At 42.4% G+C, this 27908-nt stretch overlaps 5 protein-coding genes and 1 non-coding gene across 24 annotated transcripts; 5 read left to right on the plus strand and 1 right to left on the minus strand.

Annotated features, from left to right (window-relative positions):
- The first annotated feature begins 4730 nt into the window (after window positions 1-4730).
- LOC116215121 (putative pentatricopeptide repeat-containing protein At5g43820) lies at window positions 4731-8609 on the plus strand. 7 transcript variants are annotated; one of them, XR_004158413.1, is made up of 5 exons: window positions 4731-5011; window positions 5546-5814; window positions 5985-7469; window positions 7643-7958; window positions 8107-8609. XR_004158413.1 is itself a non-coding variant. In XM_031550714.1 (3 exons), the coding sequence occupies exon 2, from the start codon at window positions 5786-5788 to the stop codon at window positions 7460-7462; it is 1677 nt and encodes a 558-aa protein (XP_031406574.1). In that variant the 5' UTR covers window positions 4731-5011; window positions 5546-5785; the 3' UTR covers window positions 7463-7469; window positions 8107-8609. The 7 variants fall into 7 exon arrangements, 1 of the variants encoding a protein (XP_031406574.1); XR_004158408.1 differs by having other exon boundaries at window positions 5546-7469; XR_004158410.1 differs by having other exon boundaries at window positions 5546-7469; window positions 7741-7958.
- On the plus strand, window positions 5164-5228 carry LOC116215767. Its single transcript, XR_004158566.1, has one exon. It is a non-coding gene; the product is annotated as a small nucleolar RNA snoR101 (small nucleolar RNA).
- Window positions 8610-9080: 471 nt separating the features above from the next.
- LOC116215117 (epidermal growth factor receptor substrate 15-like 1) lies at window positions 9081-16276 on the plus strand. Its single transcript, XM_031550698.1, has 13 exons — window positions 9081-9431; window positions 10228-11275; window positions 11660-11884; window positions 11970-12184; window positions 12677-12745; window positions 13015-13086; window positions 13211-13309; window positions 13406-13477; window positions 13571-13685; window positions 13838-13906; window positions 14310-14613; window positions 14927-15002; window positions 15457-16276. The coding sequence occupies exons 1-13, from the start codon at window positions 9312-9314 to the stop codon at window positions 15934-15936; spliced, it is 2964 nt and encodes a 987-aa protein (XP_031406558.1). The 5' UTR covers window positions 9081-9311; the 3' UTR covers window positions 15937-16276.
- A 375-nt stretch (window positions 16277-16651) lies between these two features.
- On the plus strand, window positions 16652-18635 carry LOC116215123 (uncharacterized protein At5g43822). The gene is made up of 6 exons (XM_031550715.1): window positions 16652-16995; window positions 17073-17191; window positions 17334-17513; window positions 17755-17811; window positions 18101-18165; window positions 18288-18635. The coding sequence occupies exons 1-6, from the start codon at window positions 16864-16866 to the stop codon at window positions 18329-18331; spliced, it is 597 nt and encodes a 198-aa protein (XP_031406575.1). The 5' UTR covers window positions 16652-16863; the 3' UTR covers window positions 18332-18635.
- A 684-nt stretch (window positions 18636-19319) lies between these two features.
- On the plus strand, window positions 19320-23712 carry LOC116215118 (U-box domain-containing protein 44-like). The gene is made up of 4 exons (XM_031550699.1): window positions 19320-19635; window positions 20324-20907; window positions 20995-21304; window positions 21864-23712. Exons 2-4 carry the CDS (start codon window positions 20353-20355, stop codon window positions 23435-23437), a joined length of 2439 nt encoding a protein of 812 aa, XP_031406559.1. The 5' UTR covers window positions 19320-19635; window positions 20324-20352; the 3' UTR covers window positions 23438-23712.
- Window positions 23713-24088: 376 nt separating this feature from the next.
- On the minus strand, window positions 24089-27254 carry LOC116215119 (F-box/kelch-repeat protein At5g42350-like). Of its 13 annotated transcripts, none has more exons than XM_031550712.1 (3): window positions 27069-27254; window positions 26924-26990; window positions 24089-26318 (listed from the first exon to the last, which is right to left on the minus strand). In XM_031550712.1, the coding sequence occupies exon 3, from the start codon at window positions 26192-26194 to the stop codon at window positions 24458-24460; it is 1737 nt and encodes a 578-aa protein (XP_031406572.1). In that variant the 5' UTR covers window positions 26195-26318; window positions 26924-26990; window positions 27069-27254; the 3' UTR covers window positions 24089-24457. The 13 variants fall into 13 exon arrangements, with proteins under 13 accessions (XP_031406572.1, XP_031406573.1, XP_031406563.1 ...); XM_031550713.1 differs by having other exon boundaries at window positions 24089-26321; XM_031550703.1 differs by having other exon boundaries at window positions 24089-26818.
- Window positions 27255-27908: the final 654 nt, after the last annotated feature.

Consider the following 27908-nt stretch of genomic DNA (forward strand, 5'->3'; position numbering starts at 1 on the left):
TTACAAGCAAAATTATTTTTTATGAGTGTAATTTTGTCAATTTCATCGTTGATTTTTGAAACTTCCTTTTATTTATCTTATTACTCATATTATTTTGTTGCAATTTACAATTATGGGGGCATTTGTGTGCCAACTGTGGATGTGCTGTGTGAGTGTTGCGTGTCGCTCTCCATCCTCTTCAGTCTTCACTTCTCTCCCTCTCCATTTCTTGCATTTAAACATTTGCCTCCACCGCCGCCCCGATCACACGCACCATTCCCTTCGAAGGAGAAAGTCTTGTATGTAACGCGCGTACGACGTGACAACACAAACACAACAAGACTTTTCCTATCCGTGCTGATACGTTTAACACCAATTTGTTTGTAATACATGTCGCGTGATATACTAATTACATATAAGACTTTCTTCTTTCGAATGGTGAGACAACTAGGGAAAATGACAGATTTGCCCTAATGCGTGAATCTTATTACGGTGCAGGACACTGACCCTTAGGTCAGCTCACACAGCCGTTCCCCCTTTGACTCTCGCGCGGGAAAGGGACTTCCTTTTCTTGATCGAGTCGTGTCTGCAATTCCAATATACATCTTTAAAAAGTTATCATCTCTCCGTGCACGACTCGTCGATGATAATTCGTTCTGACTAATGATCTGAACAAAGATGAAACAAAAATCAGTCAGCAGAATGCAACAGTTATTAAGAAGAATCATATAATTGTGCCGTATCATGAATTAAAAAAAGATATGTGCAGTGGTAATTACTAATTAAGTCGAACTCTCGATTCATTCTAGGTCCAGTACAATTAGACTGACTCGCTGACTTTATCTATGCCCTCATGGCTTCATGTGCTTAATACAATCGAGTATATCAGATTAAGAAAACCTTCAATTGGCAATTAATTTAATTATACTCTACTAATTATTTAATACTAATCAATAAAATATAATAAAAATAAGAAGAAGGGGAGAAGAGGATCAGTTGGAATGACTGAGAGAGAGTGTCCGAGTCAGATGGAAAGGCGTTGATGCGATGACGTACGTTGCGATCCACCGCGTGGAAGGAAGGGAGGGAGGGAGGGAGCATTTAGTCAAATTAAAATTTTAAATTGATTAATTAATTATTAAAAAATTATTTATCAAATATTTAATTGGTAAAGAGACGTCTCGTATTTTGTTGGGATTCACTTGTTTGACTTCTCCAAAGACAAAATCAATCTAACGTTAAACTAATCATTATTTTGGTCGAACAAGTGGGATGTAAAAGTTTCTTTCTATTTGGCTTTATGGCAATTGCAACTTTAACGACGGATTCACGCGGATCGCCGATCCGTGAATTGTATGCCGAATACTCTCATGCATGCACGTACAGAGAAAGTGATAAAATCGAGCAATTGGATCGGGGTGCAGTTATAACCCATCCTATCATATGTAAAAGCCGTCGGGAATTGACATAAATGACAATGTGTCGAAAATAAATAGGGAGTTTTAACCCTCTGCTACATCCCTAAGTGTCCAAAACTGGTGTCGCAAGCCGCGTCGGTTATAAATTCTTTCAATTTTCTTACTTCTAAATGGAAGGTATTGATGTAGAAGGGATGCCTTAGATATGATTTCTTCAATCGATGAAATGGGAAATTGCCAGTTAATTTTATGCCTCAAGTGTATTAATTAATTAATGGAAGAACTAAATTGACTACCTACCCAATAATATTCATCCAATGCTTTTAGATGAAAAAAGAAAAATTATGGATACCTTCCTTAGATAACCCTTCATGGGACTTAGCATGCTTTTTCTAACATCTTCTAGACTTCCTTAGTCATTTTTAATCCATATGCTATTATTCTTCGTGTTCATACATATGCACTAACTCTAACAATTATCGAATGACCCAATCTCGACGCCAACAAATGTTATATAATTTTTATTGATTGTATGAACTCATCACACTATCGTAAAATATAATTATTTAAGATTTTTCTCGTCGATTGATGTTTTCCATGCCATATAACAGCACTGTGGTATCCTTGGCCCATAATAAAGTAATGAAAATGACAATGTAGGTCCTGTTTAAATTGAAAGGAAGGAGACTGTTGTGCACATCGACTTCCATGAAGAATGGTCTTTTTTTTACAATTTACATTTCAATATTTGGAAATCCAATAAACTCCGATTAATCTAGCTTGAGTCTGGTTGATCCTCTTAGGAGTAAATATTCGTCAATCATGAATTTTCTTCATTCACAATACTCGAATATCCTAAACCTTACCCAAGGAAAATGTGAGAGAACAAATAATTAATCGCACTGTATTTAATAAGGTTAAATTTTTAAATCAAACGGTTATGATCACCTCAAATCTCCTGTGGTATCAAGCCGCAGGGTTGATACATCGTTCACGCATTAACCTTTTAGACTAAACAATTACGGTCATCTCAAAATTTCACAATAAATAAGTTAAATCTCTCGAACCAATTGATATTGGTCTTAGATCCTCTTTTATTGGACGCTGTCATTGGGACTTTTATGTCCCTCTTTTGTACCCTTGAATTTTCTACTGAGCTTTACTCCGTTTACTAAGAAAAATTGAAATGGGAGAGAGAAAAGCTCTTTCTTTTTCCATGTTACAAGAGTGATTAATAGATCTACTAGGAGGTAAAGAACGAAAAATAATACAATTCGACGACGGACTCCCTCTGTCTAATTGATTTCATATTTAAGTCAAAATACGAAGAGATGAAGAGTTACGTGTAACAAAAGAAGTTACTCATAGTTTTATTGGGATGTTTTTTTTTTTTATGCGTACTCGATATCCAAAGTCTAACGGTCTGATTAATACAGTTTGAGTCGGGTCAGTCGCTGAAGGGTACAACTATCCAAATCAAAGTTTTCTTTCATCTATAGGAGTCGAACACGAGGCGTTACTTAAGGAGAATAAGTATCGAATCATTTGAATCAATTATGATTGAAATTTTATTAGAATATTTTAAATCATTCATTTGCTGTAATATATATATATATATATATATTTATATTTATATATAAAAGGAGAGCGATGAGAAAAATTGCAAAAGATCCACATCAAATTCCTCAACAACTGACAGGCAGGAATTTGAGGGACAATAGCTGAGAGTTTATTGAGACCCAATAATTTGTTTCTTGACTAAATTCATTTGGATGGAAAAATACCAATTGGATTTCACATGGCAGCCTCTGAGTGATGTCTGCGGGGTGTCCTCACTGCATTATTGGAGCACACAAATGATTAATCCATGTCTGATCCCCAAATGCCTCTCTCATGCTTTATCCAGACATATATTTTCCTCTAGATTTCCAAAAAAAAAAAAAAAACCACGAGACTAATTAATTACGTAATAGCTAATATGGTTCGACTTCGATCGGATTTCATGATCTCACGACGAAGGACGCCGAGCTTATGTAAGCGATGTTGCCTGTATTAGTCCCGGGGCACAAATTTTATACTCGATTTGCGTCTCGCTTGAGTGCTTCTTCTGAATGATTTTAACAAGACTTTCGGAGTCGATTATCGAATAGGAGGTCGAAAAAAAAAGGAGACAACATGGGTCGGAATTAGAAGAATAAAAGGACTTGACATATTGGAGGAATTAAATGCCACAGTGGCATGGGCTTTCAGGATGCCCCTCCCCACTGACTGTGCCCCGTACATCATGGGCCTAGGAGATGCCCCTCAAATAATAATTCATACTTTGTTCTCTCTAAAACTTTAACCAAAACCGAACACGACACATTATAGTATCGATTTTTTAGAAAACGGGTCTTATAGACATGACGTGACCTACTGTCAATTCTATTAACTTGTCTCCTTTCGCGTGCGGAAGCACAGTTATCCTTGTTAGGAATCTAACAGAGCAAAAACTGTAATCTACTTTTGTATATGATATGACGCTTATTAATGATCTGTCCTTTAATTTTTCAATTTTAAGAGTGATCTCAACGTGACAACTCAAACATATTCGAGCTTGGGCTATGTAGGTTCCTAATGGGTCGTCACGAATAACTTCATCCCACTGAACCGGCAAACCAAACTTCATCGGAGGCTCGATCCATTAGAGATATCACATTTGGTCTATTTGGCTTGGAGAATGACTCCACCTTTCGATTCTAATGCTGCGTTTGGTTTTAAAGTATGATTTTAAAATCTGATTTTGATTTTGAAAAAGAGTGATATAAATGAGGCCCACCATTTGACTTTGTATGAGTTATTTTATTTTGTTATGAAAAAAGAATAATATAAATAGAATCTACTCTTTGATTTTATATGAATTATTTTATTTTGTTGTGAGTATAATTAAGTTAAACTAGAATTTTAAAATCCTACTTTGAAATCAAATAAGCCCTGTGTGCACCTCTAAATCACCCCACAAATGTTTCAAAAATTGGTAAGAACCCTTCACCGTAGTGATAAAGTTTATCAAAAGCCGAGGACCTTCGCACGAAGGACGGTGGTTGCAGTCGAGCCAGCTCAGCCCTCGATGGTCCAAGGTGGGATCTCGCCGGTCTGGAATCGGGGGGCCAACGGGCTCGGTTCTCGTAAGTGGTCGTGGTCGACGCGTTCGAGCCACCTCCGCCCCGATAGACCTTAAAGCCGAGCCACCACACACAAACGAAATAGTTTGGTTGGGCCAGGCCAGGCCCAGCCCATTAAGATTCTAACCCTTACTTTAGGTCAATTCGGCTCCTATCGTTGACCGTTAACCTCACTTTTCCATGCACGGTTCACGGCAACTCACTTCACCCCCTCGCGCACGCCGGCGCCTCCACCATACCCCGGACCCCGAAGCCTCCCATCTCCTACGCCGACGGCGGCGCCAACATCACCTACTCCCCGGCCTCCTCCCCCTGAGCTGCAGCTAGCCAGCTACTGATATCGTCTCTCTCTCTCTCTCTCTCTCTCTCATCATCTCACCGAGCTGCAGCTACAGGCGATGGAGACTCCCCTTCCATTCTGGATGATCGAGAGCTAAAAATGCTTGCAAGGTGAAGGATACCTTCCGGACTTCTATGGATTTCTTCTTTTCTGCATGATTAGATAGCGAATATTAGCTCGGTTTCCTGTTAGTGGTGACTCGAAAGGCTCGTGGATTTGTTCAAACCGTACTGAAATGGTGCAAAAGATAGGGGCAGATGATGTCTTTACACTTGATCTCTGAACTTCAGGTAAGTTCCATGTTAGACAAGCTTATACACTGATGCCCTGATCTGTTGCGCCAATCGTCGAGGGAATGTGTATAGTGCTAACGGTATGATTCGCCAAATTGAGCTAGAATCCCATCAACAAGTTTGGGTTCGTGCGAACATAATCTTCATAAGAATGCGACTCCGTAGTTCACCTTGGTTGAGTTTCTGTCGAGACTTGACAAGACATCAGCCTTTTCATTTCCCAGATCGAAGAAGTAATGATTCAATGGTTTTAAGTAGTAACTATTTTGAGGTTCGCTGCAGGTTTAAGGGGTGATGTAATGTTCCCTTAAAGATAATATTTTGCCAATTGTTTTACGTATGTCCTCGCAGAACCGACAAAGATCAAGGAAGAGAGTATGCTGCGTGTTGCCCAGACATGATCTGGAGGTGCACACTGCAGAGAGATGGGTGTGCTGCTGATTGATGGGTTGTGACTCTCTGTGAGCCCAAGGGGATATAATTGGTCTTGTCTCTGGGGCTGCATCAAAAGTTGAGGGGCCAGCTGTTGGTGAGATTTGTGCGGCATGTTCCTGTGTCATTTGAAGGCAATCGATTTTAGAAGAATTGGCCATGTTAAGGAATCTCACCCTAAGAAACTGGTATGGTTTCTGTCATTATGCATCAATGCAGCATACTCTTATGCCGCACCCTTCATCAATGGCCTACTCTAGCGTGATATCTGATGACGATCCAGCCAATAACTCCTATAAACGTCAACCTTATGTTGATGAAAAAGACATTCTCAATGAACTCTCTGATTTGCTTGCAGTTCCTCAGGGCATTCCTGTTCCCTATCTTTTTAAAGTTAGTCACGCCACTACTAGTACACCACAACCTAGAGCTGTCGATATGTTTCTATCTCCCGAAGAGAAACTGCGTGGGGTTTTTCTTCAAAAGCTTAAAGGCAGGACTGCAATAGAATGTGCTTTAAATAATGCTGGCATTGATTTGACCGAGGATATTATTGCCAGAGTAGTCAATAAAGGGAATCTTGGAGGTGAGGCAATGGTTATTTTTTTCAGATGGGCGATTAGACATCCTTCAATTAAGCAGGATACTGACTGCTATAATCTAATCATCAAAGCTTTGGGCAGGAGAAAATATTTTGATTATATGGAGAAAATGTTGTGCGAAATGGGATCAAATGGTATAAGGCCCAGTTTAGTTACCCTGTCGATTGTTTTGGACAGCTTTCTCAGAGCTCGACATGTGAGTAAAGCAATAGAGTTTTTTGGAAGGCTGGGAGGGTTTGGGTGGGAACCTAATACAGAGACCTTAAATGTGCTTTTGCAATGTCTGTGCCAGCGTTTCCATGTGGGTGCTGCTAACCGTTTTCTGAATTCAGTAAAAGATAGAATTCCGTTTAATGCAACAACTTACAACACTATCATCAGTGGTTGGTCCAAATCTGGTAGAGTAGGTGAAATCAAGAGGGTCTTGGAGGGGATGTCAGCAGATGGATTCAGTCCAGACTTTTTTACTTTTAGTTACCTCATTGAGGGTTTTGGGAGAGCCGGTCAGATTGATGAAGCTGTGGAGATTTTCAGTGGTGTGAAGGAGAAATGCTGCGGGGTAGATGTGAGTGTCTACAATGCAATAATAACTAATTTTGCAATGGTCGGAGATTTTGATTCATGCATGACATATTACAAGAATATGTTGAGTGAGAAATGTGATCCCAATGTTGATACTTATACCAATTTGATCTCTGCTTTTCTTAAAGCTAGAAAAGTGGCTGATGCATTGGAAATGTTTGATGAGATGTTGAGTCGTGAGCTTGTACCTAGCACAGGGATCATAACCTCGTTTGTCGAACCTCTATGTAGTTATGGTCCTCCTTATGCTGCCATGATGATTTACAAGAAAGCCAAAAAGGCTGGCTGTAAGATATCTCTGACTGCTTACAAGTCATTGCTCATGCGGCTATCTCGATTTGGTAAATGCGGGATGATGTTAAATCTGTGGGAGGAAATGCAGGAGTCAGGCCATTCTTCTGATATTGAAGTTTATGAATATATAATTAATGGTCTTTGCAACATAGGCCAGCTAGATAATGCAGTGCTCGTAATGGATGAATCTCTGCGAAAAGGATTCTGCCCCAGCAGGCTTATATGGAGCAAACTGAATAACAAGTTAATGGCTTCCAACCAAGTAGAGAAGGCTTACAAGCTTTTCTTGAAGATAAAAGATGCACGGAGACATGAAAATGCTCGGAGATATTGGCGTGCTAATGGTTGGCATTTTTGAATCCCTGGTGAGTTTCAAATTCCAACTGCTAGTTTCTTCATTCCATGTTGATATTATCGAATGCTGTTTAGACCTGTATATTATTCAATATTGCTGTATAATTTTATTGTTGCCTTAGTAGCCCCTTAGCCTTTGCATACTTTTGATCAGACTTAAAAGGGCTAAATTTGTTTGGTCTAGGAATGCTGTCGTGTATCATTTTGCCCTGGCTTCGCTAGACAGCGTTAGACTTTGAGTCTTTGTATTGTCATGATGAAGCGAATTCTAATGTGGTAAAGGAAAGGTGAGGGCAGGTTTTCATCGAGAAGTTCAGTTAACGCGACAAAAGTTTCCGTAACAGATGTTGGTTGGTGCTAGAACAGTGGCGTTCCTTCTACCTATTCCTGTATGGAACAGAAGTGTTAAGATGCAAAACTCGAGCCTAAAGAAAAAGTAGAGACTGCTATATCAGTGAACATCCCACTGGACAAGAACTGAGATCCCCGGACCAGGAGAGGTATAGGTATTATTTTGCCTGATCAAAGCACTTTGCTAGGCAGAGCATTATTGAATGTCACCCTTTCCTCTCGCGGAGAACCTTTCTATTGATAAATAAAGTATAGCATCAAAGTTTGTTAATGTGAGCAATTTTTGTTCATTTGCAGGTCCTTTTTATCTGATTGATCGGTAACCCCTATTGTGGGAAAGAGTTATCAAATGACGGTTACCGACTGTTGAAGGAATGATATTCAATATGTTGATAGTTCGTTGCGATTTATGAGAGAGCTCCTGAATGTGCTTTGTGCAAATATTTGCGGTTCTTTCTTTTCGATGGTCAAGCCCTTTGTAATTCTATGTACCTGATGAGCCGAGAGTGTTGTAAGGACAGTATGTGTAGTTACCTGTTAGATCCGAATTTCGTTCGCAACTTATTACATAAGGTGTGCTTGCTTAGTCGTGCTGAGTTCATGATATAAAATACAATGCAAGAAAGCCGAGTGAGCTCGCCTTGGCCATCCCTACGGGCAGAAGATCCGGGGTGCCATGGAAGTCTCAACAACATAGCGCCCCGACTGGAGTAAACATCCAGGCAGCATACTGAAATTTGTGCGTGAACAATGTTGCCGTTCATTTGAAATGATTATGGCCCGTCAAATGGCTTGATGCCGCTCGTACCATGTTGTACATCCGTCCCTTGTCTATAATGGGAAAGATAAGTGCATTATGTGCGTTGCTCAGGGTCCTTAGATTTGACTTAAGCATTGAAGCATTTGCTTTGGACACAAGGTCGGGTTATTGGCACTCAGGCGCTTCGACTCGGGAATCAACCACCAAGGCTCGGTTCCACGATAGTTGGATCAGTTGGGACCGAGCAAGCAAATACGAAATCTCCAACAGCAACAATAGATGATTTGAAAATAGTTTCATTATTATTTTCCTGCTTAAATTTACATGGAAGCATTTCACCGCTCTCATGACGGGGTCAACACCACCGAAGCTGATGCTCGAATCGGGATTAGTACAATAACTCGCGTTTTTTAACCAAGAATAAGTTAATTTACCTATCACCCAAAAAAAATTAATTGAGAAATTAAAACTATAGAATAAAAATAAAATAATTGCCATCGAGAAAGGAAAGAACAGAAGTTTCCACTTGAACCCCCGAAACGTTTCCGCTTATGGGAGGTCTCTTCTCTCCCTCTGCCCCCCTGTCTCTGTCTCTGTCTCTCTCTCGGCGTTTTCCCTTCTGATCTCTGCACAATTGCCCGTTTCTCCGATCTGACCACCGGCGTCCTCTTCCATTGGATCGGCTCGTGGCCGTTCCTACTCCTCTGCAGACACTGCGTTTGATCTTAGCTCGATTTCGAGCATGGACCTATTCGAGGCCTTCTTCAAGAGTGCGGATTTGGACGGCGATGGCAGGATCAGTGGAGCTGAAGCCGTCGCCTTCTTCCAAGGATCCAACCTTCCCAAACACGTCCTCGCTCAGGTCCCTCCCCCTTCTTCCCCCTCCTCCCTATCTCACTCTCTGAATGCTTTATTTGAATCGAGCGCGATGGAAGTATGGGTTCTTGAAGCTCTCCTGAATCGAAATACTCGTTGGTGCTTGGTATTGATTGATAGGAAGTGGTAGAAATTATGGATGGGAAGAAGCTCGAAGCTGCATTTTCTAAGGTTTTGAAGTGGTAGAAACTGAGTGAGAATGACATCTGCTGTACTACTAGAGCTCCGATTTCCATTGCTCCTGCTAGCTTTGCATAGAGCAATATGGAAGTGTTTTTCTAATCTGTTGAGAACTTGAGATGTCTCGGTGTAAGTTCGGGACTCGGGCAGTCACGTCGCCATTTGGTGTGGATTAGGGAAATGAATTCGGGAAAATTCTCGTGGAGAACATTGAAATATTATGTGCATAGCTTTGGGAGTATATATGTCTGGTTACCCTTTAGCTCCTGTCTATCTGTTGCACTTTTCCGCTTATAAGTGACTCATTGGCATCGAAGCATTTGGACCGGACTTCTTATTACCTCAGAAATAATGGGGTCTGCCTCTATCATGTTAAGAGTACCGAAATACTCCTTGATCTGAAATTTTCTTCACGTTATTTTGTTTCTATGGACTTTGCGTGTTTGCTATGTTATGGGTTCTGGAGGTTGTTGCAATGATGCTAAAATAGTTGAGGGGTTACTTTTGTTCATGTTCTTTTTGGAAGCATTCTGCCTTTTTTTCCCTGTTGTATCTTTGATTGAATTGAGTCGTACTTACTGAGTTGTTTTTGTGATCTCCAGATATGGATGCATGCCGATCAGCGTCAGACTGGCTTCCTTGGTCGGCCGGAGTTTTATAATGCTCTCAGACTTGTGACTGTGGCACAGAGTAAAAGGGAATTGACACCTGAAATAGTGAAGGCCGCTTTATATGGTCCGGCTGCAGCTAAAATTCCTCCGCCACAAATTAATCTTCCTGCCAAACCTGCACCTTATTCAAGCCAACCATCTGCTGCGTCTGCTGGACAAATGGCCCCCCCGGCTTTGCCATCATCTCAAGCACCTAATGCAGCTCAGAACCAACAGTACTTTCCTCCTCAACACACTCAGTCACCGAGACCGCCTCAAAGCATGCCGGTTGCTCCTTCAGTTCGTCCACCACAGCCTAATTCAGCTCCAGCTTTTCCTAGGGGTAGTATGGTGGGCCCTATTTTGCCCAATGCTAATGTTTCCAATAATTGGGCTAGTGGAATGTCTGGTGGAGCTCCAAGAGGACCTGTAGGGATGAATCAAGCACCGACAGGACCTGTAAGGCCACAATCTCCGGTTACTTCGCTGTCACAACCGATGATTAGCAACTCTAAAGCATTGGTTGTTTCTGGCAATGGCCCTGCTCCGAGTTCAGGTTTTGGAAACGATCTATTTTCTGCCAACCCATCTCAACCAAAACCAGAACCTTCTGTGCCTTCTCCTTCCGTCAACAGTGTACCTGCCACTCCTCCAGTTTCTGGTGGTCCACAGACATCGGATAAGCCCAATCCACTAGATTCGTTAGGTTCATTTTTAAGAGGCCCTACCAGTGGTCAGCCTCCACGGCCGCAGACACCGGCGAGCTCGAGCCTGCAGGTTTCCCCCCAAGGTTCTGCTTCTACCTCATTTGGTGCCCCTGCCATTTCAGCTGCTGGGGGGAATTCTACTTCTAACACTTCCCAGATGCCTTGGCCGAAGATGAAAGTTGCTGATGTTCAGAAGTACACGAAGGTTTTTATGGAAGTTGACACGGACAGGGATGGGAAAATTACTGGAGAGCAGGCTAGGAATCTGTTCTTAAGTTGGAGACTACCAAGAGGTAAATCCCATCCCTTTTATTTAATTAAAAAAGCTCTTTCCTGAGAGAGTTCATATCCGAGATTAGGCATTTATCTTCTGATAATATATTGCAACATACTTTATCCTTTCGAATGTTGTTACATTGTTTTCCTTTGTAACAAATGATCTTGAGTTAGATATAAAGGAATCAAGAGGAAAAGAATAATTAAGTTAAGTTGATATTCCATTTATGGTGATTAATCATCTCCAAGGAAGCATCTGCTTGGCAGCCACTATTCTTCTCTCCGCTTCTCTGGTACTTGATTGTGGCATGCTCTTTTGTATCCTGCGGGGACACCTGAAGAAGGGTTCTGCCAGTCTTCCTTGCCTAGAAGATATCTGATTTGTTCCTTGGCCTTTCCAGAGATTTTAAAGCAGGTGTGGGACTTATCCGATCAGGACAATGACAGCATGCTTTCTGTGAGGGAATTTTGCTTTGCTTTGTATTTGATGGAGCGCTACAGGGAAGGCCGTCCTCTTCCCTCGGCACTTCCTAGTAATGTTATGTACGACGAGACACTGTTGAACATGACAGGTGCTCCAAAAGTTCCTTATGGAAATGCTGCTTGGGGCCCGGCTCCAAGTCCTGGTATTACTTCTTTCTTAACGTTTTCTCTTGTCCTTTAACCAATTGAGACATTTATGACCAACTATGTTTTGAATTCTGCGGTTAGGTTTTGGGCCACAGCAAGGGATGCCCGGTGCTAGACCAATGGCTCCTGGTCCGAGACCTCCGAGGCCACCAATGCAGTTTCCGCAAGCTGATGGCGCCAAAACTGGTCAACGAGATTTGAGTGCCACAGTCTTGGGGGATTCATTTTTGAATCAAACGGATGGTGTGGATCAGTCTGATTCCAATCTTCAAGAGGCGACAGCTACGGGAAAAAAGGCACTTCTCGTTATTTTGATATATCTTTAATTTGTTTGTGTAGAACTAATTTTAATTTTCTTCCTTTCTGAATTGGCAAGTCTGTACCATGGAATAGATAATTTGAAAGGAGGGAATGGAAGGAGGTTTAGATGATAAGATTACGACCTACAAATCTCGGTGATGTATTAATTTGGCCAGGGAGTGAGAGGTTAAATTATAGAGCGGTCTAAATACATCAGAACTGAATTTTATGCCTCTCTAGTCCACCTTTGGCACTAATTCTGGGAACAAAGGATAGTTGAAGCTCGTGGCTTTGGAATATTATCTTAAAGTTCTAATAGTTCAAAATTTTTAGCATCTGTTTCTTTTTGTAGCCCTCATTGTCATCATTGAGAAACTTATAGGGCAGTTCTGATGTTGGATGTGCATATGTAGCAGGACCTTGATAATTTAAATTCTAACAGTGATATTTCTTTTTAAAATTTTCTAATGCTCTTTCAAAAATGTTAGGTTGAAGAAAAGATAATTTTGGATTCCAAGGAGAAGCTTGAGTTCTACCGCACAAAAATGCAAGATCTTGTGAGTAGTTTACTTTATGCTTTGATTTATATGTACTTTGATTCCTTGGATGGTTTAAATATATAATGATTGTAATTCTTTTGTCAATCTTAAATGTTCAAGAAATTTCTAAAGGTAAACTAAAAAATTCATGTAGAGAAATTATTGCCAATATCATGCCACTATGTATTTGAGAAAATTTCATTGTTATGTATGTAGTTCTCTTTAGCTTTAACTCTAGTTGTTTTTTTCTTTTTCTAGTTTTCTGTCTAATGTTGCTTTAATGTCAGGTTCTATTTAAGAGCAGATGCGACAACAAGCTGAATGAGATTACTGAGAGGGCAATTGCAGATAAACGAGAAGTATTGTTAGACTTAATTATTGCTCCATCACTTCAGATTTTTAACTTTTAATTAGACTTAATTGTTGCTCTATCACTTCAGATTTTAACTTTTAATTATCATTTGTAATAAACTTGTTTGATAGGCTGAGTTACTTGCCAAAAAGTATGAAGAGAAGTACAAGCAAGTCGCTGAAATAGCATCTAAATTGACTGTTGAGGAGGCAACGTTTCGGGACATTCAGGTAATTTCTCTGCTCAAGTGGTTTTCCTCATTCAATTGTTATTCGAGAATGTGGATATCTTCCTTTTTCGCGATCTTAATAGCATCTTTATAACAGGAGAGGAGGATGGAGTTGCAGCAGGCCATTGTTAAGATGGAACAAGGCGGCAGTGCTGATGGTATTCTTCAGGTAATTTACGTTTTGCTCAGCAGTGCAAGTTTGAGGTGTATAGATGATCCTTTATTGCTAGAATCCTGGCTTCGTTTCCTGTGGCATGTGTAGGTCCGAGCTGATCGTATTCAATCGGATCTTGACGAGCTAATGAGGGGTCTAGTTGATCGCTGTAAGAAACTCAGCATAGATGTCAAACCGACAGCATTGATTGTGCTCCCTGGTGGTAAGCTTCTGCCTCATGTTTTTTGTAATTTTGAGAATTTTATTTGGACAGTAATTGGTTCGATCTCTATTTTCTCAAATGCAATGTGTAGGAGTTGCTCATGTTCATATTGTGATTTGTTAACTTATGTTTGTTTACCCACTATTTCTTAGGCTGGCATCCTGGTATTCAAGAGGGAGCTGCTGTTTGGGATGAAGAATGGGACAAGTTTGAAGATGAAGGTAGGCAATATCACATTTATTCAATTGAACTGGCCATGCTTTTGTTTTGATGAGTCAAGTAGTTTTCAACCCGTCCAACTGGATTTATAAGAATACTGTAATAGATAATTCGAAAGGAATAAATTGAATATGGGATCGACTCAAAGCAAAAACTAGGCAGATCACTGCAATAGCCAGGTTGAAGTAGTATAATATCAGCTTCTCCAATGGGCTGTTGATCAGGTTTTTCTTAGAACCAATCCCGCTTCAATTCCTAGATGTAGTGGCCTAGTTTTTGAAAATTTGCTTCATTTCACCGAAGTCTGCTTTGACTTCATCAGGCCATGTTCATTAACTATTTCACGCACCTTAAAGAATGTTGTATGTGAATAGCCTGAAAAAAGGATCTGTTGTTCTTACGCAGGGTTCGGCAATGAGCTCTCTTTCGGCGAGAAAGCAAAATCTACTCCTGTGCAGAGAAATGTTGCTTCTCCAGAGAATGGCTCTCCCGCCGATTTATTTTCAAACGATGATGGAAAGCATTCTAGCCCTTTCAGTGGGGTAGAACAGGCTTTCGATAGTGAATCCTTGTATAACAACAGCGAAGATGGCTCAGGAAGAAGCCCTCATGGGAGCCCACTAGGAAGGACTACTCCAGAGAGTCCATCCCGAGCTTTCTCTGATCCCCATTTTGAAAAGAGTTCTGAAGGAGATGCAGATACTCACAGGTACATAGGTCAACTTTTGTGCTCAATAGCAAACTTCACTTGTTCGGTTTTATGAAACTGGTCCTGGTTTTCTAGTTTTCCGTCTTTCAAATAATGTCCAAAATCGAAGGAAGTGAAGGAAAAAGTATTTCAGGTTCCACGTCATGTCCTTGTTTTTTTACCTTTATTTCTAGAACAAGGAACAATGGAAGGTCGAAAAAGTTTTCCAATTTCCAGGAACCTAACTGGCAGATATCTCTGTCTCTGATAATTCCTTGTGGTTTCTTTTATCCAATTACCTCAGTATTGTAAGCTCCTTCGTATGCTGGAACAGGAGTTTTGATGATTCAAACTGGGGCACCTTTGGCAATAACGATGATGTGGATTCCGTCTGGGGTTTCAATACCAAGGTGAGCTCCAACTTTCTGAAATAATTCTCTTTTAATCAATCCCGAGTCTCTTTTAGCATGACATTTGGTTCAATCCTCGTGTTGATGGCCCTCTGGATGAAATCTTGGTGGAAAAAAAGAGGACATCGTGCTGAAAACCCGTAGTATGTTTCTTCTGTTTGTGACACACTCCATGTGGAGACAATTTCTATCTCATCTTACACCTCCGGAGCTCATGAATACTCAAAAGCCCACCGAACAATTTAACTTGCAGCTTATTCAGGAAGCCTATGTGGGCAGTCCTTCTAGATAAGGGAAAAAAAATTAAATAAAATTATGCGGGGAAAGCTGTGCCTCGGACTACATCTCTAGCTCCTTAACCAACCCGTCATGAATCTATTGTTAAGAAAGAATTCTATTATCAGGTTAGTTTTATTCTCCTGATGTTTGGCAATATATCGATTATGTTTTTCAGGATTCAACTTCCTACTCCTTCGGAGATAGTGACTTTGGTGTGAAGCCGATAAATACAGGTTCTCCATCTTCCGATAGTAATGCCTTTCCAACGAGGAGTCCATTCTTCGAGGACTCTGTCCCCCCAACCCCTGCCTCCAAGTTCGGGGACTCCTCCCCAAGGTACAGTGAGGCAGGGGATAGCTACTTCGACAACTTGTCAAGGTTTGATTCCTTCAGAACAACATCCGATGCTGGTGGATTCTTCTCCTCCTCCCAGCCCGATAGGTTCACGAGATTCGACTCCATCAGCAGTAGCAAGGACTTCTCCCAGCCTGACAGGTTCACGAGGTTCGATTCCATTAGCAGTTCCAAGGACTCTGGTGGCCACAGCCGTGGGTTCTCTTCCTTCGATGACAACGACCCCTTCGGAGCTTCTGGACCCTTTAAGGTCTCTTCCGAGACCCCAAAGAAGAGTTCAGACAACTGGAATGCATTTTAATCTGGCGGTTATAGAGTACGTCACTGCTCGAGCCAATTTATTCCCGACTTGCTCCTCTCCTCAAGGTGTTCTGCTCAGGTTCCTTTTATCGTGATGAATTCTTTTCCGAGTGCTGTGCACTGTATAGCTCGTGTGAAGCTGGGATTTTTTTTTTGTAAAATATGATCCGATGTGCCTTGTATTGTTGTTTTTTATTCTTCGAGATGATTGCGGGTATGTATTGTATTCTTGTTGATTCTTGGAGTACATGACACGAGAAGGTCATGTGTTTCGCGTCCAATTTTTGAACTGAGAAGAACTTACTATGGTGTGAGAAATAAGTTAGGAACGTTTTCTGCAATGCTATCCACTGGTCTGGAGATAATTGACTATTCGCGTTACAGACTATGAAAATTCTTGTCGACATGACATCTTTGAACTGTCGAGTAAACAAAGCCCGACCGATTTTTCTCACTTGGAACACTAGTCTGTACTGAGAGGAAGTATTCGATAATTTTGTACTGAATATGCCGAAATGAAATTTAAGCCGCCATTGCACAGCTAAAATGCATCAATCTTCTTATATTTCATCAATTGTATGTATGTATGTATGTATATCAGAAAATAAAGGGATAAATGATAATCTAATGGCTCTTTTCTCTAATTATCTTAAATGGGCCGTGCCTAAAAGAGAAGCCTCTTGAGCCTCAGCCCAAAACGAAGTCGATTAGGCCCATTAACCCATCTGTGTCTCCGTCCTCCTTCCCGTCTCTCCTTCCCAAAGCCGGCTCCGGGATCGCTGCTCCGGCGTGCGGTGTCTGTGTCGTCGGCGTTCTTCAATTTCCCTTCCCAGCCTTATCTCTTTCTCTACCTCCGAGACTGTTCCGTTCCTTTCGTTCACCCTGCAGCTCAATTCCGAGCAGTCACCAGTGTAAACTTTCAGCTGCGATGGACGCGATAGTGAAGAAGTACCAACAGAAGTTTAGGAAGGCCAGGGAGGAGATGGACCGATGGGGGGAGCTCCAAGCTCGGCTGGTCTCCCAGTACAGGAACGCCTTGTCGATCATCGAGAGACTGCCGGTACTTGTTCTTCCTGTTTACCATCTGCGTAACCATGGATGCGAAGAATGTTAATTCTGTGCTTTGATTTTCATTAGGTTATTCAAGAGAGTAAAAATTACGGAAGTTTGAGCTGCGTAGATGGGATTGTAGAGGCTGTCGTGGGGAAGCAGATGGAATCGTTGGAGATAATTTTGCTCTCATTGAATAAGACCCTGTAAGCATTCACAGCTGAAACCGAAGAATTTGGCGCATCTGTCTCGATAATGTCAAATTGGTTTTCCGTTTTGAGTAGTTTGGATTAGTTGAGTATTATGATCATTGACGTGAATGTTCATGTAGATGGTTTGATCTTACAGGGAGGAGTTCCGCGGGATTGTTCTGTCACTCGAGAAGATTCTTCGGGACAGTAGGCAGCTCGTTAAAGCAGGCTCGGGTCAGCTGACAGTGAAGCAGTTGCAGCAGAGAATCGGTGTGAAGCCGACTTTACAGGATTGCTTAGATGGTTTAATGCTTCTCCGCGATATGCATCAGTCCGAGTATGGAACTCATCATGATCTGCACTTCTTCCAATTTTGACTAGTTTAATATTGGTATGCACCGTCTTGTGGTTGAACTTGGAATTTGGTCTGAGTGGGAGAACCGTGAAAAGTGAGGTTTTTTCTCGCTGCATACAAAATGAATTTTCACCGATGATTCGACAAGATCTCTTCTGCATTACCTGTACATATATATTTCGAAGTAAACTTTTTCATGATGACTTGGCTCCTTTTCTTCCAGGTATATTCTAAAATCATCGATTGTATCGGCACTTCCAACACTAATCTTGAGGCCGAGGTAATAATCGTGCTTTTCCCTTTTCAAATGAAACAGGAAGAGTCCGCCTTTCATGAACAAATGTCCTTCTCCTTTTCCCGTTGGCAATTCATAAACACTGGTGTCTTCCGTTCTCATGAATGTCGACTCAAGACTTCACATGAAATACTTTGAACTGCCCATTTCCTTGCCTGTTTCTAGGACAATCTAAGATATGTTTATTGTGAGATTCGTCCACGAAGATGCTATTATGATCTATGCGTTCTGCATTGTTATCTGTTCGCATCTTAGTGGATGGTTTATGTTGCAGGGTTGGTGACCTAGGTGCCCTGCAGCAACTATTGATCGATCAACCTAACATCCCCAAGGAAGAAGGTTCGTAGTGGATTTCACATAAGAAATATGCTCGATTCCGGCTGTTGAATCCTTCATAGTCTGTCCATTATTCACCATTCTAATGCGACCCATTTTCTCCATGCTTGATTATGTATCTGCAGTTGAATTCATCTACGACATCATATTCGCTGAAGATATCTGCTGAAGAAATCTGCTAGTTGGCGGCAGTTGGATTCAACTATTGGAGGACTCCGTGATTGAAGCACAAGTCAGTATTTATTTTCGCATACTCCCTGTAGTGTATGCACAAAATTATACGAACCTTTGGCTTTTATTTAGTTACCCCCTGTATCGATTTTCTGCTGATCAAGTCGAGTAGCTCATTTCGGTTGTTACGTGATTTTTGACATGTATCAGTCATGGCTCAGATGTCGCGAGTCGTGTGCAGAGAAAAACAAATACAATAATCATTTGAATGAAACCATCATTTTTTTTATTTTATTGAAGTACTATCGCGTTTTGTTTTGTTTTGTGTTGTTTTATGTTTAATGTTTGACAGCGAAGCCATTAATAAGATCTTTGAAAGACAGATGAATACACAAACATAACGAGACATAACTGCCGGCCTGCTGAAAAGGTCGGGCTGTCTAGGGATGGTCTCGTGGTTGCTCGGCGAGGTTAGAAATTCGGACCCATTGATGATCATAAATATCTCCAGTTCGACAATCATGCACTTGTTGATCAGGGAATGTGCTTCCCATATTCAGGACCGTATAAGATGCACATCGATAATCACAGTACACGCAGTTTTCTCGAGAGACGAATTCTGCATTCTGGTTTCAATCACCGATCATCCGTAACGAGTATTGAACTCAACCGGGGTTTGGAAGGTTATATTGGTTCCGAGGCGATCGGACATTAAGTGGAATACGCTGCGGCATCGATACCGAGCCAGCCGCCGTCATATCCACGTCTGATTGAAGCAGGAATCTTGGAGTCCCGCAGGTGCCGACATTTGGAAGAGCCAGGCTGGGAACTACATGTGAAGTGGGCCCCACTCCGGTCCCTCCCCTCCGTCGATCTCTCCGGCGACTGTAGGCTACGAGTCAACAGCCATCGTCACGTCATCTCTTTCCTCCCGTCTCTAATTTTCATTTAATTAATTAAATAAATAATAAATTAATTTCCGACATTTTCCATTTTCTCCCTTCTGCCTTCAACCAACCACTGTTAAAACTTCTTCCTCTTCTCCCTTCTCCCCTCTCCTTCCTCCTCCTCCGTCTCCATCTCCATCTCCATCCTCAATCTCAGCTCCAGACCCTCTTCCACGTCTCCATCTCGGTCCCTCTTGCCCGTTCAATGCGAGTTGGGTCGCTCAGAGGCCAGAATCAGCTCCCGCGTCTTCCATTTTTTTGGCGCCGCCGATGAGGCCAATCCGACGGAATCTTCCAGCTGGGAATTAGGGTTTTCCTGTGTGGCTTATCCGATACAGTAACATTGGGTGGTACCGTAAGTTTCTTGCTTATTCTTCAAGTTCATGGCTTTAGCTATGTCCGACTCCTACCACTAAAGTTTGCGTTTTGATTGTGGATTGATCCATCATCGTTGGGCTCTGTCGACTGTGCTGTGTTTAGTGAGCTTTCTGTTGGTTCGGTGAGCTTAGTAGTAGTCGGGCTCATGCTTTGCTACGAACTTCTTTTCCTTAAATCTTCATTTTGGACGAATAGGTCCCCCTGGGGGTCAACTTAAAAGACTTAACAATAGATGGGAATTACTCTTTCAGTCCTTGAAGATGGCGGGCGGATTGTGCAATTTATGATGAATAAGTAGATGTCATGTTGCAAAGCAAGAAGTTGCCCACTTCCAGATTTTTCTGTAGGGTTAGGTTGAACGAGAAACTGAGCTGATAGTTTTGTGTGGTTTTGAGATATCCAGCGCAATTGCTTGAAGATAGCTTTTCCATGCTGCTGTTGACATTTGAATGTCCGTGGTGTTTTCGTGCCTGCCTTAATGCGTGGTACTCACTAGGTTCTTATTGTCATCATAGAGCAGGATGAGGAATGATATATTTATGTGTCGCCTTTCATTGTTGATGGGAATAGGATTGCAGCTTCTCCTGTTCTGTACTTCGTTCTATTTCTTTTTTTCTTCTTTTCTGTTTTATTTCCTTACTTTTGCTGCACTGATTTTGGTGCAGTTATCTATTGCAATAACAAATTAGCTCAAATGTCTGGAAGTTGGGATGAAAGTTACGACCATGGTAGCCAGTCTGATGATAGTTATCAATTTGAGAGACTCCATATGGAGCCCATGTACGAGGCATTCATATGCCCTTTAACGAAACAGGTTATGCTTGATCCTGTTACCTTAGAAAATGGTCAAACTTTTGAACGTGAGGCTATCGAGAAGTGGTTTAAGGAATGCAGAGAGAGTGGAAGGAGACTGGTTTGCCCATTGACGCTAAACGAGTTGAGAAGTGCCGATTTGAACCCAAGCATTGCCCTGCGGAACACCATTGAAGAATGGACTGCTAGGAACGAGACTGCCCAACTCGACATGGCTAAGAGGTCATTAACTTTGGCAAGTCCTGAAGGTGATATTCTGCGTGCATTGAAATCTATCCAGTATATATGTCAGAAGAGCCGGCTGAATAAGCATGTAGTGAGGAACATGGGGCTTCTGCCAATGATTATCGACATGCTAAAGAGCGGTAGCCCTCAAGTCAGATGCAAAGCTCTGGAAACACTTAGGATCTCAGCTGAAGAAGATGCCAATATTAAGGTTTCCTAATGCTCAATCTCTACCAATTTTTCGAGGATTATGTGATGCAAACTGGTATGGACTGATGTCGTGCCTTTTGTCTTGCAGGAAACAATGGCCGAGGGTGAAATTGTGCGGACCATTGTAAAGTTCTTGTCTCATGAACAATCGAAAGAGAGGGCGGATGCTGTTGCTCTACTTTATGAGCTGTCCAAATCTGAGCTCTTGTCTGAGAAGATTGGCTCCGTAAATGGTGCCATTCTCATCTTGGTGGGAATGTCTAGCAGTAACTCAGAGAATGTTTTGACTGTTGAGATGGCTGAGAAAACACTAGAAAATCTGGAGAGTTGTAAGAATAATGTGCGGCAGATGGCTGAAAATGGGCGACTGCAACCTCTTTTGACACAACTCCTCGAAGGTACTTGTTTGATTTCACAGTCCTCTGCATACTTTCTTCAGCATCAGCAGATTGATTAAATTTGTCTACTTCTCGGGACCTTAGTAGCCAAAAATAAATAAATAAATAATCGCCATATTGATCCTCTTAGTACTTAGATTATCTATTAATGACTATAGCGATCATGCTGTTGACTATGAATGGAATAGGAAGGCATAACATCTTTCATTAAGCCTAATTAGAGATAACTTCTCTGGAGAAAGGATCATCCTCAGAAATGCTTAGATATATATGCTGTGATTTTGAAGTAATCCTTGTACAGAAGGAAAAGAAGTACGGATGATTATAGTTGCTCTCCTATTTCTCGATTATGAAGCTTGTGTCGCGGTGTAAAGATAAAGAACTGTATTGAAGATCAATAGTTGCAAACCATGCTCTTTCTGGCTTCTCTTAAAAGTCATGGATCTCTTTAATTATCAAGTGCTGTTATAGGTTTTATCTCACTTTTTATGGTTTCTAGGCTAGTCTTTATGATTAGAATCTTTACTCAAATTTGGCACCAACACTTGGATGGCTGCAGGATCATCAGAGACTAAACTGTCGATGGCTAGTTATCTTGGCGAACTTGCTTTGAACAATGACGTAAAAGTTCTTGTGGCCAGATCTGTGGGCTCGTCGCTGATCAGCTTAATGAAAAGTGGTAACATTCAGTCAAGAGAAGCCTCTCTAAAAGCCCTAAACCAGATTGCTTGTGAGACGAGTGCCAAGGTCTTGATAGACTCGGGGATTCTCCCTCCTCTTGTAAAGGACCTGTTCATGGTTGGAGCTAATCAACTCCCCATGCGATTGAAGGAGGTTGCCGCTACTATCCTTGCTAATATTGTCAACTCGGGCATTGACTTTGACTCTATACCAGTTGGGTCCGACCACCAGACCTTGGTCTCAGAAGACATAATCCACAGCCTGCTCCACCTGATTAGCAACACGGGCCCTGCAATCGAGTGCAAGCTCCTTCAGGTTCTTGTTGGGCTCACAACCTCTACCTCTACAGTTCATAGCATTGTTTCCGCCATTAAAAGCTCGGGTGCCACCATCAGTCTCGTTCAGTTTATTGAGGCTCCGCAGAGGGATCTGAGGTTAGCTTCCATAAAACTTCTCCATAACCTCTCCCCTCACATGGATCATGAATTAGCCGATGCTCTTCGTGGTGCCGTGGGCCAACTTGGGAGCCTAATTAAGGTCGTGACAGAGAATATAGTGATCACCGAGGAGCAAGCGGCAGCTGCTGGGCTTCTAGCAGAGCTTCCAGAGATGGATCTCGGCCTCACGAGGCAGATGCTCGATGAAGGAGCCTTCCAACAGATCATCTCAAGAATCTATCAAGTTCATCAAGGAGAGGCCCGTGGAATAAGGTTCAGGACTCCTTACTTTGAAGGGCTCGTGAGAGTCCTTGCAAGGGTTACCTCTATTCTCTCCGAAGAGCCTGCTTCCATTGAACTGTGCCGACAGAACAGCCTTGCTGCCCTCTTTATCGACCTCCTCGAGCTCAATGGGCACGACAAGGTACAGATGGTGTCTGCCATGGCACTAGAAAACTTGTCACAGGAATCGAAGAACTTGACAAAATTGCCTGAGTTACCGCCCCCGGGATTCTGCGGGATCATCTTCCCATGTTTCAGTAATCAGCCCGTGATAACTGGACTATGTAGGCTCCACCATGGGACATGTTCCTTAAGGGAAACATTCTGTCTCGTCGAGGGACAGGCCGTGGAGAAGCTAGTGGCCCTGCTAGACCACACAAATGAGAGAGTGGTTGAGGCTTCCCTCGCAGCTCTCTGTACATTGTTGGATGATTCGGTGGACATAGAACGAGGGGTTTCAATCCTGTGTGATGCAGAAGGGATAAGACCGATTCTCAATGTTCTGCTCGAGAAGAGGACCGATAACTTGATGAGGAGGTCCGTTTGGGCTGTGGAGAGGCTGCTGAGGAGTGAGGACATAGCCCTGGAAGTGTCTGGAGATCCAAACGTCGGCACAGCGTTGGTGGATGCCTTCCAGCATGGAGACTACAGAACCAGGCAGGTCGCAGAGCACGCCCTTAAGCATGTTGATAAGATACCAAACTTCTCTGGGATCTTCCCAAACAGGGGATAGTCTCGGAGCTTTGCTGTGTGTAGTATGTAAATCAATTTTTTGGACAGTCTGTTGTAGTCAATTTTTCATACTATGTTTAAGTAGATGACATTTACTTACACGGGATGTCTCCGTAAAGGGTTTTCGAGGAGTCTCGGTTGCTGTTTCTTTCTTTCAGTTTAGCTCTGATTTACCGTACTGTATTTATGTATGTATGCAAGTGAAAATGTCGTAAACTTTTTTGCAGAAAGAGCTCTGTTGCTCAGTTGCTATTTGCAGAACGTGCTTTGATGTGATGAGTCTGCAAAATTTTCCGTCTATTCTAAGAATACGGGTTCCGAATGTCTTCTACTTTCTAATTGACTATTCGTATTAGAACATACATGAAGTTACGACTACCGGGAGGAGGCGGAGAGGGAAGGAGGATAGTTAATCCTAGGAAATTTTTGGATTTTCCTATGGGGAGCAGATGCTCCTCATCCTCACTCTCTTACCTGGCCTGATCGATAGAAAACTGATCCGAGAGAATTCCGGGAACCGGGACATCTAACACGTGCATCACGGCACACTTGATTTAAAAGCCCGACCCCAGTGACTCCTAAATCAAAGAAATCGAGCGTGTATTTTCCCACTTGTATCGGCAATATCAGAAAACAAGAGACGGGAAGACCCTACCACAGGCAACAGTCATTCAAGACATAATTAATAAACCAAGGTTTCCACATGTAAATGCAATCTGGCGTGGTGAAACCCAGAACTTGAAACAAAATCAATGGAATGGATGAATTTCAACAACAAAAGCATCAAATCGAAGTCTGTCAACACAATCGAGATCAGGCATACAAGATCAATTTCATGCTGAAAATTACAGCAAAAGCTACACCGCCAATGTGATCCAAGCAGGGAACTCACCTTGAAAGCAAATGGGGATATCCATATGATCTCGTCAATCTTTCCAACTCGCGAGCTCCCCCTCAAGAATAAATGGGGACCCAACGCAGCATATACTTGGCCCGAATCCCGGACCTGATAGAACCTTGGTTACAAATACACTGCAACTAAAGTCTTCGTCACACATGATGATGCGTCCACTTCCTGGGCCATCCGATTCATCGACACATGGCGCCAGCTTGGTCCTGCAGCCGATGCGTCCCACACCGTAATGAAGTCCAAAAGCTGACCAAATATCTTAAACATCTCGACCCCAAAAATCATATTTCGGTCACCAACAAATGAGGCATTCCAGTCCATTGGAGCATCAGGGTGGACTGAGACCTCCTTCCATTTGAGATACATGAGGTCCAATTCCCAGAGCTTCCTCACAGCCTTGTTTCTTCGACCGATCTGCCCATCGCCCTCACACCAAGAAACTGAGAGCATGAAGAGCTGTCTGTTACAGGAAACGACCTTGGGGTAGTACTCATGGACTCGCGGAGGGAATGGGCCTATTTGGATCTGGATCCAGTATCCCCTCTCGATGTCGTAGCCTGCGAGCCGGTCATTCTCCGAGTAAACATAAAAGATACCATTGCAAACAGCGCCAGAACAGGCGATCCCAAAGTCCAGGGGCAACTGTGTAATTTCAATCCACTTGTTTGAGGCTGAATCATAAATTTCCCCTGAATCTAAGGGCTCGTCCCATGAGCCAAGCCCGCCTACTGCAATCAACACAAACCTCCTAAAGCCTCCCCTTAGGCACGACTGCTCATTCTTTTGCCTGACAAATTTGTTTGGCTTTCTACTCAATGAGGATAACTCATTCTCGTCGAGGGTGTTTCGGTTTTGGCGTCTCAATGAAAGCCTGTGAGGATCCTCGTAAACATCAGACACCCCGCCAAGGCGGGTTCGAGGGGCCCTTCTGTCCTGTCGGGTTTGATGGCCCTGTCCCCCCAACATAGATCCCGGACCGACTTCACATGCTCCGAGTATCGCTACTGATCTAGCATACTTCATGGAAGGCATCTTCCTCCAGGACTTAGTTAGCGGGCTGAATGCAAAAACTCCCTTGTGAGTCTTAAATGAGCTCCTATCGAGCCGCCCGAAATTAGACAAGCTAGAACACCCCCCAACGACATACACATCCTCCATTATACTGGTGACCGAGAACATGAACCTTCCCTTAAGAAACTCAGCCTCAACCTTATGCCATTGGTCCTGCGACACATCTAGAGCATGAACTTCACCCGAGCAATACCCATCTTTAACCGCCCCAAACAGGAAGAGCCATGGGCTCTGATACAACCCCTCCTTCCTCATCTGCATAAACCTAGGGGTTGAAGTCAAGTTCCTCCATTTCTTGCACACCAGGCGGGCGTTCATTAAACTCGTCAAAGGAAGTCTAACCAAGCACATCTCAAGAATATCATCAGGAAGAAAGACATGCATCTTACTAATTGTTTCTTCGAGTTCTACATCCCTCCGGTTACTCCTCCTCCAAAACCTCTCCTTCACACCATAGGAGAAGCAATCAACCCCGATCCCAATCTCATCAGGCGCACATGCTGTCACATATCCAATTCCTCCCTTGCCTTCTTCACTAGCACTTGACCTTCTTCGGCTGCTTGGGTCCCCGTATTCCTCGCCCGTGTCGGCTCCCACTTTACAACCCCCACCTCTTCCATACAGAGTGAGGCATCTCATGGAAACCCCTGTAGTCTTATCTTCTTCGTCCTCACTCTTGCGGTTCTTCTTCCTCCATTTCTGACTAACACTCCTCACTAGTCGTCTCGATACGCTCAGGGCCTCGAGATCTCGACGCAAATAGGTTTCTTCCGCCATCTGCCAAAAAGCATGTCTTTTGTTTCTTCCTTATCTTTTCCTTATGAGGGGTGGGAAAAAGCAATCACAGCTTTGCAATTCAGCAAACTCCAATCATTACTCCCATGTGTTCACCATCATTCACCTGCTTTAATTTTGCCAAAAGAGAATTTTCTCGTCATGCATACACATAGATCAATAGGTATTGAGTAAGCAGATTGATAGGTAGCAATCATAATTGTCTCAATACAAGCACGTCACAAACTATACATGATCAAAAGCTCACACCATACAATATCATGATTGATCGGTATGCAGAAATTTGAGATCTCTCAGGCAAATAATTATGAGGCATTAGCAGCTCGAACCTTCAGATTTTCACAACGCTTGAAACCGTTCATAGCTTCCTAATAACAGAATTATTCAAGAAACTCAACAACCAAGAAGACAAGAACCAGATCCTCAGATCCACACCACAATAGCCGGATCAAATCCTACGAAATAGGAAGGCAAATGCATCAATTTCTTCCCCGACCCACAAATAAAAAACGCAGAGAGCACGAATCAGCAGCTTGGAAGCTGGTCTTATCTAGAGAAAGAAGTTGCTCCTCTCAAGAAAATTCATTCCCGCACAAGACAGAAATCCTGAGGAGCGATTCAACCAAAAAAAAAAAAAACCAACTTTATTAACTTCGCTAAGCTCGTCATTGCAGCAGCATGATATCAGTTAACAAGTGAAAAGAGATTCACAGCATGCGAAGATGGTCTCAGAGACGGGTTCTTGAGGAAGAATCGGACCGACCCCATTGAAGGAAACCTGCAAGAATCACCTGAGATGAAGAGAGAGAGAGAGAGAAAGAGAGAGAGAGCTTGAGGGGCAAGTGCTGTGAGAGACCCAGAAATGGAGGCCGGACTGGAAGGGGAAATTTCCCGATGGGCATCTCTCGCAACTCTCTGAGGCTGATGGAAAAGGTCCCATCCGAGATAGGTGTGGGAGTGAGCCTGCCTTGAGGAGCTTTTCTAGAGAGAGAAAGAGAGAGAGAGAGAGATGGACAAGGAGGGAGACTTTTCTTTCTAGAAAGAGAGAGAAAGAAGAGGGGGCAAGAATAATATTAATGTTATTTATTAGTTATTATGTAATTAAATTATTAGGTATTTGCCTTTTACATTAATCTCCAAAGAGAATTATCCTATGATCTCACATTCCCACGTTAATTGCACTTCGTTTTTAGCATCATCTGGAGATATACCATTAAATTTTGATACTTGTATGGTTCGCAGGGACCCGGTTCCGATATATTATAACTGATTGATGTAATATTTTGACTAAACACGAATCACCGATCGAGGAAGACATCAAGAGACGTAGACCCGCGTACGAGTCCTCTAGCAGTGACATTACAGATAGTCGGGGGATATTAGAGGAACTCCTTATCGTATCTTTCCATGTTAATACTGGATCGGTTTATGACAGTACAAGTCCTAATAAAAAATGGTATAATGCATTAAAAATGAAAAATGATTGATTATTCAATTATAAGTAAATAAACACATACGAGAAATAAAATGTAGTGTTTTTTTTTCAACCACAAAATTGATTTGAATTATTTATTATTTTTTTAGACTAATTCTGGGTGTCCAAGTTTCTTCCGACTAATTCCCAAGAATTCGCGAAATTCACGGTAACGCATGGAGCTGGTAATCATGTCAAAGACGCTGCGGTGGTCCCAAATGA

This window comes from Punica granatum, chromosome 7, assembly GCF_007655135.1.
Source record: "Punica granatum isolate Tunisia-2019 chromosome 7, ASM765513v2, whole genome shotgun sequence".
Lineage (NCBI taxonomy): Eukaryota > Viridiplantae > Streptophyta > Magnoliopsida > Myrtales > Lythraceae > Punica > Punica granatum.

Coding starts and splice junctions, on each gene's coding strand:
- LOC116215118 (XM_031550699.1), top strand. CDS start 20,353: ATGTCTGGAAGTTGGGATGAAAGTTACGACCATGGTAGCCAGTCTGAT. Junction 20,908..20,994: donor AAGAAGATGCCAATATTAAG/GTTTCCTAATGC, acceptor TTTGTCTTGCAG/GAAACAATGGCCGAGGGTGA. Junction 21,305..21,863: donor TTTGACACAACTCCTCGAAG/GTACTTGTTTGA, acceptor GGATGGCTGCAG/GATCATCAGAGACTAAACTG.
- LOC116215117 (XM_031550698.1), top strand. CDS start 9,312: ATGGACCTATTCGAGGCCTTCTTCAAGAGTGCGGATTTGGACGGCGAT. Junction 13,087..13,210: donor CAATTGCAGATAAACGAGAA/GTATTGTTAGAC, acceptor CTTGTTTGATAG/GCTGAGTTACTTGCCAAAAA. Junction 13,478..13,570: donor GTGCTGATGGTATTCTTCAG/GTAATTTACGTT, acceptor TGGCATGTGTAG/GTCCGAGCTGATCGTATTCA.
- LOC116215121 (XM_031550714.1), top strand. CDS start 5,786: ATGTTAAGGAATCTCACCCTAAGAAACTGGTATGGTTTCTGTCATTAT.
- LOC116215123 (XM_031550715.1), top strand. CDS start 16,864: ATGGACGCGATAGTGAAGAAGTACCAACAGAAGTTTAGGAAGGCCAGG. Junction 16,996..17,072: donor CGATCATCGAGAGACTGCCG/GTACTTGTTCTT, acceptor GATTTTCATTAG/GTTATTCAAGAGAGTAAAAA. Junction 17,812..18,100: donor ACACTAATCTTGAGGCCGAG/GTAATAATCGTG, acceptor TTTATGTTGCAG/GGTTGGTGACCTAGGTGCCC.
- LOC116215119 (XM_031550711.1), bottom strand. CDS start 26,194: ATGGCGGAAGAAACCTATTTGCGTCGAGATCTCGAGGCCCTGAGCGTA.